The sequence below is a fragment of the Ilyonectria robusta genome (assembly GCF_021365365.1).
Source record: "Ilyonectria robusta strain PMI_751 chromosome Unknown BGZ61scaffold_15, whole genome shotgun sequence".
In the NCBI taxonomy this organism is placed as follows: domain Eukaryota; kingdom Fungi; phylum Ascomycota; class Sordariomycetes; order Hypocreales; family Nectriaceae; genus Ilyonectria; species Ilyonectria robusta.
The window spans coordinates 323,215-339,789 of NW_025764449.1; the positions used below are offsets into that span (position 1 = coordinate 323,215).

Here is a 16,575-nt window from a genome sequence, read left to right on the forward strand (position 1 = left end):
CGGTTTGACGGATAATTGAAGCGGTCATAACGAAAGTTGAAGAAATTGGATGATTTTGCGGAGGGAAATTGGCCTCTCGACGATAGGAGACGGCTCTCTGATATCTAATTGCTCGAAATACGGGTATTATCTTCACGCTGTTACCTACAGATTTATCCCAGTGCCTATTCTTGCACACTCCTTGCCGCCATGTCAAACATACTATTAATATAGGCCGTACACCACCCAAACTTGATCCGACGGTTAGGTGTATTATTATGTTTGAAGACGTTCAGGTAATGTGTCTGACACACTGGAGGCGGTCTGGCTTTTCTTGGCGTCTTCATACATTATATCGACGCTCCTTGTGCGTACAATACCATTATATGTCATGATTTCCTCCTCAGACCCCGTTGGTGACACGCCTCGAATCTCAGTGTGTGCTTGCTTTCGTGACGGGTGTAGGTCATTGAGCATATAATTGATCGAGTTGGTCGGGCGATTGCGTGACGCTTTGGTACCACCACCATACGTTGCATTTGAGAATGCGCCGTGCCCACTGCTGGCATAAGGTTGCTCACTGGATTTTCCCGAGTTGTTGCCAAATAGTTTAGGATACCAGCGACTGAAGAGCGGTCGGAGGGCGGGTACGGAAGAGGATACGATGGCAAGATTGACTTCGACGACTGTCCAAACGTAGGCAATGTTGTGATGCTTGGCCTTTTTGCCTAAATATAGCAGCTGATAGATGTTGACCAGTCTTATGATGGCGACGACGGGGACACTGCGTCAAACCGACATTAGTATTCCGATGACGAGTGAAGGGAACGGCTCTTCCGACTTACAGAGTGCCGACGGCGAATATTCCCAGCACCGCTACCTTTGCTCCACGAGGCATCCGAAGGCCCAAGAAAATCCAAAATGGCAGTATAAGAATCATTACATCCATCAAAATAGTCAGGGACGATTGGATGATGTGGAAGCTGTTGTCGATGCACCTGGTGTCGGGGTCTTTCCGCAGCTCCGGGTGCCAATTCGCTTCTACCGGTACACACTGAAACAGAGCAGCGAAAAAGATGGCGACGGCGTGAAGGGTAGTGGCGATGATCAGTCCCCAGATCGTCCGGTAAATGGTGTTGTTATGTCCTTGGAGACGCAGGAGAAAGACCAAAATAGAGCACTTGACGAAGGCCAGGACGGGATTATAGCACAACTGCTCAAAGAAGTTCCACCAGAGACCTGCACTGGGGTCGTATTCGGGAACCTTGTCTTCCTCCCAGCCGTAGTAGTTGAGCTTGAAAACTGATAGGCGCAGGATTGTGAGCGGATGGCGGATGGTATGGGGGATTGGATTCGCGTCAGGATATGTACTTACACATGAACAAAGTTGAAGACACTAGAATAGAAGCGAACTGTGCCGGAATCAATTAGCACGGTGTTCATTGAGGTGACTGCTCTCGAATCATTAAGAGTCTTGGGCAGCCAAGTCCTTTGCGCAGTTGCTTACCAGTCCTGCCCCGCAAAGCCAATCATCTTGGGAAGAAATGTCAGCACGGAAAGCTCATGAGCAGAGACAGACGGAGTTGGGGAACACTCCAGGTCTGATGTTATGCACCGCCTTGGAATGTAGACAGAGGACGTACCTAATCCCACAGTACGCATCGTGAGGCGAGTGTAAATCCGGAGAGCGAAAACCACGATCGACAGGGCCGGGAAGAAGAAGATGACGAAGAGTCCAGTCCGCTGCAGCGGTGGTGTGGGGATCTTGGAAACATCGGGATAGGATCCAGGGCCGATGCTCCTCGGCCAAATTGTCGAGTCATCCATCCAAGAAGCACTTGAGGATCTGATGATCCGGTCTCTGGCCGTTGCCTTTCAGAATAAGGTGGAACACTGTAGGCAATACCTGAATCGAAGATCTCTGGGAGCCATGGGGTTTAAGCAATCTGAACCAAGAAAACCCCAAGTTAATCATGTGCATGAGACATCCAGATGTCAGCCCCTTATTTCTCACCCCGGACGAGCATACCCTGACTCCGTCCGTGTGCTGCAGGATCTAGCATTCAACATCGACGAGGATTGTAAAACTCTCGTTGCCGGAGGCGTTGATCAGCGCAATCCTACTGTATGGGGTTTAGAGCAGGACGAATCTGTCACACATGGTTTGCCATCAACCATTCGTCATCCGAACTAAAGCGCTGTCGCGATTGGAAAGCTTTTTTCTCACCCCTCGACATTTAGAGTCTCGTTTGAATCGCTAATCGAACCATTGCCTTGTCAGAGGACACGTAGAGTCTTGCGAGTGTAGATATGGGTTTCTTATGGAATGATACCCCGGTCGAAGGGACATCCTATTCGCATGCCTTGTAAAACACAAGATATTACATCACCTTCGACCTCTCAATAGCGTTCGGCCAGTATTCCCAGGCCTCCTACAGATGTTGAGTGGCGAGCCGTTTGAGATAAGCTAATGCTACGTTAGGCTCTATACGCGGCTTTTGACAGGAAGACCCTGACGTGTGTCAACACTAGTTGGAAAACGTAGCCCGAGCGCTCTGTGTTAGGCGAATGGTAAGGTGAGTTGCTTACTGTGTTCGCCTCCCTGCCCTGGGCCTCGTCTACGCTGGTTCTTACTTACAGGGATAAAGCTAGATATTACGAACGACTATCATTTCCAATATGGGTTAGCCTTGTCCGGGTGTCAAACGGCAGATGAAGTGAAGGTGAAAGATCTACAGTCGATCGCACGAATCTGGGGCTTCGGCAAACTGACCCCTAGCTAGCCTTAACGATCACTGCTGAATCCAACGGTTTGTCCGTTGCATCCTGGGAGCTATTTGTGGAGGCTTCCTCGTTCCCCGAATGCCACAGTACCACGTCCAGGGTTATACCGGGTTCCTGTACCCGGTAGCGCGGTTTGGGACTTTGAAGGGACTGGAAGACAGGAAAAGCTACTGCAGGGAAGGATGCGGCATTATTTTGACTGTGCGAGACAAATGAATAGGTACGGTACCCGTTTAGGCCGTTGCTTGTCTACGAAAGGCAGTCATAATAACCAATCGAGCAGTGTTCCCGATTTCCGGGAGACTACTTCCAATGTCTTGGTATTACCTCGCCGCGATGCAATGACCTCTGCGTATTCTAAAACAAAATACCTGCCTCCAGAAGATGCGAGAGTCCAAGCATCTCCTGCTCACTTGAGAGCGGATGAACATGTAGCCGGCCAGGATTAAAAAGTCCATCATCCGAGGGGTTCATGTAATGTATCCACAATTTACCCCTGTGTCTTATCCAGCTCGCGGACTATGAATTCAGCGTCTCCCTTCGACGTTCTGATTGAACAACCCCCAGGACCCGATTGAATGGTACTGTAGGGAGCCTTGGAAATCTATCTATACGGAGATTGCAGGATGTGGTTTTCGGAGTGCAACTACGTGGGGTTTGTTGGCCGAAGCTGGCAGATGCCGATAAGGTAATAGGAGGCTGACAGATGCCCCCATCGTCAAGTCGTCTCCCATGAGGAACATGAAATTGCCGATGCTGGGGAACAGTTCACCCGGGTTATGCTCAAGATTGTTCCGTATTGAAGGGACGAACGGGGGTCTTGAACGGGCGCAGAAATGAGTTCCTGCAGGCGTTGCTCCGCTGATCTACCACGTACATACGTATGTCTCTGAGCGCACTAATGCAACCGACGTTGTGTTTCCTCGAACCGCGTTTACTATCCACTGTTGTCCAAGGATTGCAGCTTTTCGATGATCAAAGTCGGTACGATTAGGTACTCGAAATGCCTTGCTGATCAAGTCAAGCCCTACTGTGAGTCCCATGGTCTGCAGCATTAGATCTGAACTTTGATTTAGTACCCTACAGGACCTTATCCAGGGGGAAGACGATGGCAATTGGAGTGCTCGTTTCACAGACCGCTGGGACATTGGTACAAGAAACCCCATGTCACGTCTGCCACACCGTAATTTGTACCGTCCTCCGTCGCCCAACTCCACGCAGCTCGACGGCAGAATAAGCATAATATCCGAGTTAAAACCGCAAATTGGACAGGCCAAGATGCTTGAGGCCACTGACTCCTGCATCAACCCATCATACCAATCGCATGGCAGAATCAGGGACAGGGGTATTGATGCATTCTTAGCTTGGCCCTCGTGGCACCAAGGAAGCGGATCCATGTCACCCAAGCCGCTTAGTCGGTGACCGGTTGCCGAATGAGATTCTCCCATAAATATTGTAGCTTTTCTGTAGCATTTGTCCATCTTTCGCGACAGGATCACTGATCTGCGGAAGGCCCAGCTGTCTCACAATGTTTATCCAGCGTTCGGGTTGGTTGGCTGCGGCCACATTGTCGCTCCTCTTATCCTCCTCCAATGCTCAAACCATCACCGTTGATGGTGAAACCATCAGTCTGTTGCCACCCTACGTTACATCCAGATTGCTTCCTTTTCTTTCTATAGAATTGCCTATTGTCAATTGGGGATTCTCTGGTTGCTATGAGAGAGCTATTTACTGACCAAAGTGTCTCTTGAACAGAAGCGGACGAGTCTAATGTCGCCCCAGCGGCGAATGTTTCTTCGGCGACATCTGAACAGAGCTTTGACAACGTCCAATTGACCGAGGACGTGTTGGCTAATCTCACGGATATCAAGCTCAGCAACGTTTCACTCTTCTACTTCGATGATGACTCTGCTGTCGAGAAACGGGCCGTCGGTTCGAAGTGCAAGACCATGCCTGGCGATCTTCTCTACCCCAGCCGCATCGTTTGGAAGGTCTTGGACATTCTCAGTGGCGGGGCGTTGATTCAGACGGTGCCTCTTGGTTCTGCCTGCTACGACGGCGAGCATTACGACGAGGCGAAGTGCAAGTTCCTCATCGACAATTGGAACAAATCTGACACTCAGTGAGCTTCTCCTCGTCTTGTTCCTTAGGTGCTGCTTCATACTGACGGGTCGCAATAGCGTCGTGGATCCCTCGTCAGTTATGTCCCCTCTCTACGAGGGAGCAACCTGTGAGCCCCAGGGCGCTTCTCTCGGCAAGAACTGCACGCTTGGAGCGTTCCCTACTTACTCCCTCAACATCACAAACGTGGCTCAGATCCAGTTGGCCATCAACTTTGCCCGGAACGCGAACCTGCGTCTCGTTGTCCGCAATACTGGCCACGATTTCCTTGGCAAGAACACTGGAGAGGGCGCTCTGTCACTCTGGACGCACCATCTTAACAAAATCGAGGTTCTTCGTGATTACAAGTCCGCTGGAGGTCGCTACAAGGGGCCAGCTTTCAAGGTTGGAGCTGGTGTCGTGGTTCACGAGCTCTACGAGGCTGCGGAGCGTGAAGGCTTCACCGCTGTTGGAGGCGAGTGTCGTGTAAGTGGAGACATTGGCTCCGTTCATTTATATCCTTGTGTAGGGACTGACTCGTTCGTTTCTAGACTGTCGGTGTAGCCGGTGGTTACGCGGTTGGCGGTGGTCACTCTCCTGTGACCCCCATGCATGGCCTTGCTTCGGACCAGATTCTCAGTGTTGACATCGTCACTCCCGATGGCCGCTTTATCACCGCCGATGAGACGCAAAACAAGGACCTCTTCTGGGCCCTCCGTGGTGGCGGTCCTGCCACCTGGGGTGTTGTCACCTCCATCACGGTCAAGGTCCACGAGAAGACGGTCTTCTCTGGCATGACCTTTGTAACAACTACCAAGGACATGAACATCACCGACGACACCTTCTGGAAGGCCATTGAAGCTTACTGGCGACGCTACCCTGAGTTCTCCGCTGCCAAGAGCTACGGCTACTGCCGAATGTCGGGACTCGTGGGTGGAGGCTATGCCTGGAGATGCTTGCCTTTCATGGTCCCCGGAATGAAGCTTACTGACTTCAAGAAGCTTGTCCAACCACTGCTGGATGAATGGACTGCACTCGGTGTCGATCCTAAGGTCGAATTCTTCGAGCATGACGGTCTTTATGATGCTTGGACTCGTCACTTTCCCACCTCCGTCGTCGGTAACGCTTATGCGCGAACGGGTTCTCGTCTCATACCTCGCAAGAACTGGGAAGACCCGGAGCTTCTCAACAAAACGATCCAAACAGTTCGCTCAATTGTCGAGGATGGCGCGTTCCTGGTTCACTACAACATCAACGCCGATGAGCCCGAGAACACGGCAGAGAGCTCTGTTAACCCGGCTTGGCGTGATGTCATGATGTTCAACATCATCGGTCTGATCTGGGATAAAGACACACCCGAGGCTGAGGTGGCTGCCCTTCACGATAAGCTCACCAACGACCTTGTCCAGAGGATGAAGGATATCAGCCCCGGTTCTGGCGCCTACCTGAACGAAGCTGACGTGATGGACCCCGAGTTTGGTCAGTCATTCTTTGGATCCAACTACGCACGTCTGTCCCAGATCAAGAAAAAGATTGACCCCAAGAATGTCTTCTGGGCTCCGACTGCTGTGGGCAGCGAGAACCTGTATATCACCGGCCAGGAAGACTATGTGACAAAGCAGACAGGCCGCCTTTGTTACAAGAACTGAGTGCCACGGCCTATACACAGCTACTAGGCAGTAGTGCACTGAAATGCCAGCCTCCGATAACTGTAATGATAGATGTTAGATGGAGACCGGATTTACGTAATCTTCTGATGTACCGATATTTTACCTGGTCAGGGAAGTGGGATTGACCTAGAAGAGCTTCTCAAAGACACGAGTAGTTAGAGGCATCCAAGACCAATACAATCACTGGACTTATGATCCACACCCGATTGAATAATCATCCCTTGGATTGAAATTGGCGTACCACATCCAACAATAGACTCTGATAGTTGTAGTAACAGGCTAACAGCCCCTTGCAATTATAAGAATAAGCATTTATAGAGATTGTGTTTGATCAGTTACGGTCAAATTGAGTCATCCGGACCGGTCGGAAGACGGGTTATCAGACCCCTTCTACCAAGGTCCAGGGTAGCAATCTATCAGAGGTTTTGTAATACAGGGTCATCTTCCAACAGATTGTACACAGTGATATCGGGGTAAAAAAGACTGATATATCTTAGCGGTAAATTATTTTCTCTGGAAAGTGTTCAATCATCTAGTCATTCTTCCAGTTCAAAATTGTCCCAACAGGACTTAATCCGGCCACGAAGAAGGCCATTCGATAATATGGATGACTCTCCGTCATCTCTGCGAATATGGCAGCGGCATCGTGACTAAGGGCAACATGCTGTATACAAAATTATCTCATATTATATAGATAAAAAAAAGCTAGTTGTCCATGGCGGGCATGATATATTTATGATGGGTGTCCAGTTAATAAATCTGCAATCATCCCCAGCAAACATCCCTGCTGTCAAACAGAAGATGGATTAGTAGGTGCCGCTTTGTGGGGTTGGAGGACCTTGATTTCTCTATCTATTGAGGGGCTATGGATCGGTCTTTAGATGAAGATAACGGCGGCCTCCGGCAGCCTCTAGGCTGAAATCCGGAGGTCTGAGACTGGAGGACCTACCTGCCGGGGGTCTGAGACCTGGTACAGACTGGATTAATAGCAGCTGATCTGGAAGCCGTTCCAGATATCGTATGATGATCCCAAAATATAAAAGCCTAAATTGCAGGCAGCTACAGCAAGGATCCGGCCCTATCAGGTTGTCTGGCACCCGGTGCTTGCCGAGGAGCCCTACCGCATGTCATGAGCCAATAATCCAAGCTGTCATTGGTATGAGGCGTTTCAAGCCTGCTTATAGCGCGGCACACATAGCCTAGTAGTTAAACCGTACCCAGCGTTGTTAACACTCAGGATGTGGATAGACAACCACAGCGATAACCGCATTAAGTGCAGGTGCTCATAATACAAGCTGAAGAGGCTCTCGGAAATTGTTTTGTGAAGCGGAGACTATGTCAGACTTGTTGAACCTGAATCAGAGGTCAAATGCCATTATGTCATGGTGAAATATCGCCCGGGGCTTCATCAATGACAGCCACAGGGCCAGTATTGAGGCTACCAGTAGGAGCAAACGTCTTCTAGAGCTGGTACGTGAGTTCCTTGATGTTGTCACTAGAATTAGGTATCTAAGACAAGAATACTCCTGAACATATGTGTTGTGCATCATGTAGGAGATGACGATGGTTAGGCAATGTAATGTCTCAACATGGCGTTGATTGACTCAAAATCGTTATCATCTCAGATTCCTCAATACGACGTGACGGAATGAGATGCGCAAACCAGTATAGCAGTACCATGACTGAGGATGGGGGATAATTTTTAAGTACAACAAAACGGCGGATACCTGTCACATGTGATCTTTCAGAATTCGAAAGAAGTGTATGGGCAGATACCGAGGTTTCTTCAAGGCATATGATCGCATATGATCGCATATGATCCTGAACTATACCAAGTTGAGCTCCGTAAAAAGGTGCCTGGCTTGACCCTGGCCTATAAGCATGATACTATTGGCTAAGGTCTTACGCTCCGTGCCGTGTTCCTTTCGGGTTTGTAGGAGCAATGCGACTCGTAACACTGGCTAGAGTAAAAGGGACAGCACAAACTTGTCGCTGTTTCGCAATTGGCTTCGTTCTCTTCTTCTTTTTATATTTAATGATAACTTTGCCTCAGAATGGAGGAATACATCGTTGATGGGTTGCTATAGAAGAGATTCTAAAACGCGAACAGCTACAGGACCCTAGTATTTCGGGAGCCCGACTGAGAACCCATCCTACCATAGACGGTCGCTAGACTTTAAACGCCGGCGATATTACCCAGAATTCACCCCATCAACCGAGTGAGAGTACGACGTTATCGCGGGGTTGTCTAGCCACTTTGAACACCTGAATGCGGGGAAGCAGGGTTCTTGGTTGCAGCAATCGCCTGATGGAGTTAAAACGAATCGGGTTGTTACTCCTTCTGGCACATGATCTATTCCGCTGTCATCGTTCACATGCAATGCCGACGATGCGAAACGAGAGTTGCATCTTGCGGCCGGTCGCCCGCTTTGGTCCCTGACTATAAACGATTTCGGAGCGGGCAGCGAGATCCGGGGCCCCATGGGGAAACAGTACCGCGTTCTACTTGTTGAGAATCAAGGAATAATCCTGGGAATGAGCTTTGGGAATGTAACGGGATGTACATTGAGATGAACCAATTGAGGAACGCCAGGTTCTTTCACTGTAGAGTACGTAATGGTACTACTGAGTCTTTCCGTGAGGGAGAAGGTATAAATATCGCCTGTGTCCTCACAATTGAAAAGGCCAACCAGACCAGTTATTCTCTACCAACAACAAGTCAAGACTCCTAGCATCATGCAGTTCTCTACTACTTTCATCATGGCTGCCCTATCTGGCATTGCCTTCGCTCTTCCTCAGGCCGCGACAACCGCATGCGCTGCGACCTCAGCTATCCCCACCTGTGGTGTAAGTTGATTCCATATCAGTGGCGTAAAATAACGTCCAGATGGAGGACCTGCTAATTGGGTTTTCCAAGGTTCCTTGCATCACCTCCGCTGCTTCAGCCGTTGGTTGCACCAATATCGCCTGCCAGTGCAGCAGCTCCGCTGCGGTTCAAGCCTCTGCTATCAACTGTGTCATCAGCAACTGCGGACTTGTAACGGCTCTGTCTGTGCAGGCCGCTGCCGCCGCTGTTTGCACAGCTTGCGCATGAATGAACTGAGATGACTCAAACAGGCAAGAGGCATGGGAGGAGGTGGTGGCGGGTGCGTGTCGATACAATCAAAGGAGATCTGTGTAGTTCAGGCTTCTACTGCATCAATTAAGGTCACACCAGTTAGCCAATCATATAGTAGTAATTAGTTATTGCAGTCATTGACGTACCCCATAAAACTTAATCTATGATTGCCTATTAATTCTGCCCATGTATCGTTTGTAGTCCGTTGCTTTCTGAGCTTGCTCACAGCTCCGAGAGGAAAAGTATCTATGAGTTCGACTCATTCGTGGAGGCGGTCGGGTTCCGTAAGTAGCCATCCACTACCTAGCCTTATGCTTTGCGTGCTCTAGGACCACATTGATGTGCATCATCAGTTGAAAATTTCAGACTGCTCAAAACTGGCCTCGATCCCACATCAATCGCCCGTCCCGTAATGGAAAACCTCATCTTGGTGATACTGAGTGGAGTTGATATTTGACATCATGAATGGTTGTAGGACACCGTATACAGTATCTTCGCTTTTCCAGCAGATCTAGCTTTTCCAAGATCTAGCTTTTCCAGCAGATCTAGCTTTTTCAAGGCACAGCTATTACCTGCAGCTCATAAAGGTATAGGGAAAGGTAACCAGTTGGACTAGAAACCTTAGTCTGTCTGAGTACATTGTTGACCTTTGAATGGACTGGGTATATGGTCTGTATTGTTGATACGATTGTTGGTATTTTTTTTTTACTGTTGAGCTTCTAGTCCCCCCTCTGGGTATGTGTGTACTAGGGCACCCTAACCTCTTGATACAGTATCTTCGTTGTAAGAGTGCTGATCAAGAGACGGCGGATCTGGATCCGGTGAGAAGTGAACGATGAATCATATCGCGAGGGCGGGGAGAGTGGACACAAATTTATGGAATGCAGACTGCTCTATCTTAAAGCTACCTTGGTCCAGATACACCAGACTATTCTCCTTGAATATGTCCTTCCTCAACATCTACCCTGAAAGACCCAACAGCTGGTCTTCGGTCAAGAGAAGCTCTAACGGTGCTTTGGCCGTGGCTAGATCGAAGGGTTCAACTGTTCTGTCAGTCGATGCACAATGTCCACCCTTGCGGGCAAACTGGTTGTCCAAAAATTCCAGCCACGCTGGTGCTGAAGCAGTTAGAGCCGCCGAATGATCGAGTCCGGGATATCGGAGCAAGTGTACTTCGTTGCCTGCTGCGACAGCCTTTTGATACGCCTCGGCAGTGTCTTCGGGGAGTACTGCGGTGTCATTCCAGCCTTGTATAAGTAGAAGTGGCCGCGAAGCCGAATCGCCCTGTGCTGGCGCATTGATCGCTTGGAATTGCTTCAGAGTCTCATCTGCCGCCGGGTTTGCGTCAGACGCAACGAGTTCCTCCCGTGTCAAGTCGAACGTCATGCCCATAAATGCAGAAGTACAGGACTGTGCAAGAATAGCAAGACCGATCCTCCTATTCATAGCTTCGCTGATCCATGGTGCTGTGTAGTTGGGAAATGCTTGCCTGACTCCGTATGCAAGCATACCCATCTCGGCAGTGATGACAAATTGATGAAAATTCGGCCGAGGAAAAATCGAATCGAAGACAACTTTCACAGTGTCGTAGAGCTTGACTGCCGGAGATACTGCAACTGTCCCAAGATATCCTGAGCTGGCATTTTGCACAAGAGGATGCTCAGAGAGCTTCCACACCGCGGTGCCTCCTTGAGAGTGACCCACGCTCATCCATTCTTTGGTGAAAACTCCAGGAAAGGCTTTGCGGGCAGCCTGTACCGAATAATACAAATCGTTTGCATGGGCGGTGAAGCTGGTATATTTGTGTGATGTGAAGTTGTTGCCAAGGCCGGCGTAGTCGGTTCCCACCATGGCGTACCCGCGGAATATGAGCGGTGCCCAACTATCATAGTTGAAGAGGCTGGGAGAAGACGATGGCGCGCAGCCACGAAAAACACCAATAGTACCGTGGGCGTACGCAATAAGAGGGATCCTTCGATGCTGGGCAGGCTTTGCGAATGGGAATGCGATGAATCCAGTCGAAGGTACAGGACTTCCATCGAGGTCCCGAGAAGTATATTGGAACCGAAAAGTAGTCATTCCAGCAGGGACATCTAGATGAGAGCTGTTGATCGGCATGAGTTTTAGCAAGTCCCCGGGAGTCGACGTGGAGAAATTATCTGCCGTTGCGTAGAAGTCAAAGTCGAATGCGGTGCCGAGCGTCTCAAGGTCGACTGCGTTGGTGATGGCCAGAATTTCTTGGCATGTCTCATTACATCCGTATGATGAAGCCACTTCTTTGGTTATGTCGAAGTTTGATGCTTGGCCTAGTCCTGTCTGAGCCTGAGCTGTCGACGCCAGGAACAGAATGGCGAGCCCGGTAGAGAGAATCATGCTGAGAATGAGACTGAGTTCCACAAAGATGTTGAGTAGATGAGTGAGAGGGTGTAATCTGAAGAGTGCCAGGGAGAAGGAGGGTGCATGCCTTTATACCTCGAAGACTGGATTGGTGCGGGTTGATCGGATGGTGCGGTGCTGAGGCCCATGAGATTGTGCAATTGATGATGTTGGATAATCAGATCGAGGGCAGCGGCAATCAGCCAGACAGCGCATGAGAGCAAGGGTCGCCTAATGTTTTCCATTTTCAGCTAGACTAAAGACTTCTGCACTTCCGTCCTTGTCCTCTCGGTTGCCGCGCATCGTGGATCGTATTATAAATGGAGCCAGGCCTCGGAAAGCCATGGTGCATTTGAGGCTTGAATTCGAGCTACGGCTAATGTAGGAGTAAGCACCATCTTGTTGTCACTCGTCCCTTGTTCGTTCTTGCAGGGATCGCATGATTTATCCTTAATCGGGATAAGTTGCGATCTGCGAAGCCCTCCGCACCTCCCGCTCGTCTCCATGGAGTCTCGGACGTACCGAAAACTCGAGGATCATTGTCCGAATTCCAACGCCGAGAGATACTTGACGTCGCTAAATCATATTTTTCGTCGTGCAAGGATCGCACAATCTATGCTTGATCTGGATACGAGCTCCCGACTATCCTTGTACACTCCACTCCCACCCACTACATTTATTTCTGCTTTCATTCAGGGTACCAGGATCTTTGATCGTCATCACTTCCGAGACAGCTGGAACCTTTTTATCTTAAAAGCTCATCCAGGTGTTCTCGAGTCTCTCTGAGCTATTGTTTCCTTCTGACCTCACCACAAGCCCACCAATCTTCTCATTCCATTGGGCTTGCTTGGATTTCTTTACGCTACTTTACGCTTCGCGCCGATATCTGTACAACTATGCCTGAGATATGCCATGGTCAGTACATGTAGGTTCGCATCTTTGAAGCTGGTTCTCTAATTTATGATCCAGCGCTCGAAGTCCACAAGACTTTGTGGGATTTCTGTCCAAATTTAGCAGCATCTTATATAATGATGGTAGTTTTCGCTCTGGCAACAGTTGCACACGTCGTCCAAGCCGTCATATACTGCAAGCCATATTGTTGGACAATTGCAATGAGCGGGCTACTCCAGGCCTTGGCATATCTCTTTCGAATTCTCAGTATTGGAAACCCGACGAGCCTTCCGCTCTATGCAACTTGGTTCGTTTTAATCCTGGTATGTATACAAGTCTCCATGGCATGTGAGTTAGCATCGCTGAATCTCGAAGATTGCGCCAATCTGGACCAATGCATTTGTATACATGATTTTAGGTCGGATGGTCTGGAATTACACAAAAGCTGGCAAGCTTTTAGGATTAAGCGCATGGAGACTCGGACAATTCTTCGTCGTTTTGGATATCATGTAAGTCATTGATAACCTTCAAAAGTGATGGGCACTGAGTTGAATACAGTGCCGCAGTGGTACAGGCTTACGGGGCAGCCACAGCTTCTGACATTACGTCAAGCACAGACGTGATATTGAGAGGTAATTGGACTCCGAATACTACATCTCACGTCGCTGACATGTTGCCAAAGGATTGCACACTTATATGGCAGGCATTGGTGTCCAACAATTCTTCATATGCGTTTTCTTCCTATTTGCAATATGCTTCCACAAAGAGATCGGGGGAAGCGCGCCAAGAAATGCACTCCTCCTACTCTATTGTTTATATTTTACTGTCATTCTTATATCTGTAGGTTGAATCGTACAGCCACACATGAGAACATAGTGTTGAGGCCACTCGCTGATATAGCCCTAGGTTCGGATTTGTTTCCGTCTTGTCGAGTATGCTGGTGGCCTCGATAGTTCGATTCCTCGACACGAAGCTTACCAGTACTGTTTTGACTCGTTGCTTATGTTGATTGCATCGTGCATTTTTAATATTGTACATCCTGGTCGGATAATGGCTGGAAAGCAAGGAGACCTTCCGAACAAATCGGCGAGAAAGCTACGTGCCATGGGCTCTGAAGTTCGTGAGGGCAGTATCTCTCTTTCCAACCCGGAAAATTCAGACGCGTAGTTTCGGGGAGTGGAAGATGAAAATATATTGAGTTACATTAAATCAATACATTTAATTAGTATGCTGTTGGCTAATGAAGCAATTCAATTGTGATAAGAGCCAGGACTTTAGCCAGTCTGACCTGGTGGCTTGCTACCTGGAATGATGACATGGGAGTCCTAGAAGTATAATTTGCAACAGGGGATAACGATAGAAGAGGAAATTGAGTAAGGCAATAATCATTCAGGTATTGTCTTCAGCAGAGATAGAGGCAGTATCGAATTGTGAGTGTTCTACTTCCATAAGAGTTGAGACTGAGTACGCCAAAATACGAACTACTTGCTAGCCAGTGATAAGACAGACAGATGGCCCAGTCTACTTTCGCCCTTCAATAGCACTGAATTCAGCACCGAGAGCGAAGCGAAATTCGCTGAGTCTTTCTTAAATCTTTACGGGTGGTGATCGCGCCAACACAGTTGAATATATCATCCTAATCAAACCGGCCGAGGTCTAGGCTGGAGGCTTAGTCAGAGAATCTAAGCTCGTGACGCTCATCTAAATTTTGGCCATTGAAATTTCCTCCACTCAACTACTGGCATTAAATACCTAACCACTCAGCCTCCCGCCCAAGTCATATGCCGCTCTGGGCTCTGCCGAGTCTTCACCTATCGTTGCGCGCTCCCGGCGGATTTGCCTACTCCAAGCGGCAATGTCTTCCCCTGACCGCAATTCCGCCAGGCGCTCCAAGCCATGTGGGCCGTGGGACAGCCGGCGAAAGGGGCATCGATGCCAGAACTGTCGAAGCTCTCGATTGGGAGTAGGCAAAGCCCCAAGATTGCTCCCTAAGTCACTCACTAACCAACTGTTGTCCATAGTGCGATGGAGGACGGCCTTGTTCACGTTGCCAGCTGCGCCTATTACCATGCCCTGAAACTAACGAGACTTCGGAAAGGGCAACGGTTGTTTTCTTGGGCCATTCCATAGGTCCTGTAATCCCTGAGGCACAGGTTTCATCCGACAGAGACGCCCCGTATATCGACTCATTCTTTGCTTTCATGGAGCTGAACTCTTCCCCGTTTACCGACCCCTTCTCGCGATCCAGACTAGCACATTTCTTGGACGAATCACTCCCGGTTCTGCTTGTCGTTTTGTCTATTGGACGAGCCAGACTACACTGTATAGAAGCCACATCATATGCTGATCCTATGAAGACAATGTCTTGGGTTCCAGCGGCGCGAAATAAGATACGTCACAACTTGCAGACGATAGCCGGTACTGTGAATCCTTCCCCCGAGACGAAATCTCTCATCCTGGCGCTTACCATGCTGAGCTGCATTTTCGAAGTAAGTAGAATCGGGTCGCAATTGTTGCATATATGGAATCTTGAAGAAATGGTTTCGCAATGATAAACTAACCCTACCTATTTTAGCTCATGATTGACAGCTCCGGCTATGGTGCCATTCTGGTCTTAGAATCGCTTCCAATGCACGTCGTCCAATCTCTCCATATTGGACCGCTTTTGTCACAGTTTGACATCGGTCTATTGGCCGGGTACCAATATATTCAGGCAGCTGTCTGCCTCGTTTGCGATCAGGACACCTTTCTCGCTGGCATACAATTCTGCGAGCCGGGTGCCAGGTCCGAGCTGAGTCAAAATCTAGACACCACCGCTGCATGCCGTTTGTCTCGGCTCCTAGTACTTCTCGCTAGATGCAATGCCCGGTTAGCATAAAAATCTTGCCATTTAGGACCCAGAGAAGCTAACCAACTCTTATAGCTCTATTCAGTGGCTTGAACAAGCACGACGTGTTGCCCAGGCCGAGCCTACAGATGTACCCAAACCTGCTTCTTTGCAGGAAATCCTAGGCCCTTCATTATTGGAATTCGGAAATGCCGTATTCGAAAACGCGATCGAGGTACTTGAGCTGGCAGACAATATCCGTCCGAGCCCCATTGTAGACCCCGTTGATCCTCAGGGATTCAGTTCGGCCCTTGCAGCCTTCTACCATTGCGCTATTATTTCTGTTGCTCGACTCTTTACAGATACTCTATGGGGAGCTGTTGGAAAGACTCCAGCAGCAGACGAGATGCCTCACCTAGAATCTCATGCACTGATTGCTCTTGCCGTCATAGAGCGGAAGCTAGTGTCTGTCGGTGCTGAATCGGTTTTCTACTTGCCGTTGATCACTACGATAGCACTAGAGATACGACAGAAAGATGACAAACGACGAGTCATGAAGATTCTAAATGATGTTGCTCTAACGGGATTTGTTGTAGCGAGAACATACAAGTCTGATATGCAACTAGCATGGGACTTAATTAAGAATTAGTGAAATCATCTGGTACGTTAGGGATAACCTTCGGAGGAATAGAACTAAGGCTCTGGACGAGCCGGGTTAAGAGAAGTAGAAGGTTAAGAAAGGGATTATCAGTTTCTAGAACTTGCAAGCGTTTTTTTTATGCCGTGGCTTGTAATTAGCATCCTTGTTCAGGAGGCAGAAGACTGTTAGA

The 16,575-nt window shown here is 49.0% G+C and overlaps 6 protein-coding genes across 6 annotated transcripts; 4 read left to right on the top strand and 2 right to left on the bottom strand.

Moving 5' to 3' along the window:
- Positions 1-133: 133 nt before the first annotated feature.
- On the bottom strand, positions 134-1,914 carry BGZ61DRAFT_549625 (uncharacterized protein). Its single transcript, XM_046255438.1, has 5 exons — positions 1,623-1,914; positions 1,487-1,512; positions 1,355-1,391; positions 825-1,281; positions 134-763 (listed from the first exon to the last, which is right to left on the bottom strand). Exons 1-5 carry the CDS (start codon positions 1,804-1,806, stop codon positions 256-258), a joined length of 1,212 nt encoding a protein of 403 aa, XP_046101844.1. The 5' UTR covers positions 1,807-1,914; the 3' UTR covers positions 134-255.
- A 2,377-nt stretch (positions 1,915-4,291) lies between these two features.
- Positions 4,292-6,717, top strand: BGZ61DRAFT_394241 (uncharacterized protein; the record flags this gene model as incomplete). The annotated part of the gene is made up of 4 exons (XM_046242891.1): positions 4,292-4,391; positions 4,519-4,885; positions 4,944-5,349; positions 5,415-6,717. 4 exons carry the CDS (start codon positions 4,292-4,294, stop codon positions 6,510-6,512), a joined length of 1,971 nt encoding a protein of 656 aa, XP_046101845.1. The 3' UTR covers positions 6,513-6,717.
- Positions 6,718-9,293: 2,576 nt separating this feature from the next.
- Positions 9,294-9,627, top strand: BGZ61DRAFT_534612 (uncharacterized protein; the record flags this gene model as incomplete). The annotated part of the gene is made up of 2 exons (XM_046254170.1): positions 9,294-9,380; positions 9,451-9,627. 2 exons carry the CDS (start codon positions 9,294-9,296, stop codon positions 9,625-9,627), a joined length of 264 nt encoding a protein of 87 aa, XP_046101846.1.
- A 984-nt stretch (positions 9,628-10,611) lies between these two features.
- Positions 10,612-12,024, bottom strand: BGZ61DRAFT_480208 (Alpha/Beta hydrolase protein; the record flags this gene model as incomplete). The annotated part of the gene is made up of 1 exon (XM_046249167.1): positions 10,612-12,024. One exon carries the CDS (start codon positions 12,022-12,024, stop codon positions 10,612-10,614), a length of 1,413 nt encoding a protein of 470 aa, XP_046101847.1.
- A 971-nt stretch (positions 12,025-12,995) lies between these two features.
- Positions 12,996-14,085, top strand: BGZ61DRAFT_356810 (RTA1 like protein-domain-containing protein; the record flags this gene model as incomplete). The annotated part of the gene is made up of 5 exons (XM_046240818.1): positions 12,996-13,241; positions 13,294-13,427; positions 13,477-13,550; positions 13,601-13,758; positions 13,825-14,085. Coding segments are annotated over 5 exons (873 nt in total), but the record flags the coding sequence as incomplete, so codon positions are not given.
- Positions 14,086-14,773: 688 nt separating this feature from the next.
- On the top strand, positions 14,774-16,394 carry BGZ61DRAFT_480210 (uncharacterized protein; the record flags this gene model as incomplete). The annotated part of the gene is made up of 4 exons (XM_046249168.1): positions 14,774-14,881; positions 14,940-15,407; positions 15,494-15,786; positions 15,842-16,394. The coding sequence occupies 4 exons, from the start codon at positions 14,774-14,776 to the stop codon at positions 16,392-16,394; spliced, it is 1,422 nt and encodes a 473-aa protein (XP_046101849.1).
- Positions 16,395-16,575: the final 181 nt, after the last annotated feature.

Bases quoted from the DNA above. Each gene is read 5' to 3' on its own strand.
- BGZ61DRAFT_549625 (XM_046255438.1), bottom strand. From the start codon at position 1,806: ATGGATGACTCGACAATTTGGCCGAGGAGCATCGGCCCTGGATCCTAT. The intron at 1,392-1,486 runs GTAAGCAACTGC...ATTCCGGCACAG, and splicing joins GGCTTTGCGGGGCAGGACTG to TTCGCTTCTATTCTAGTGTC. The intron at 764-824 runs GTAAGTCGGAAG...GGTTTGACGCAG, and splicing joins ATATTCGCCGTCGGCACTCT to TGTCCCCGTCGTCGCCATCA.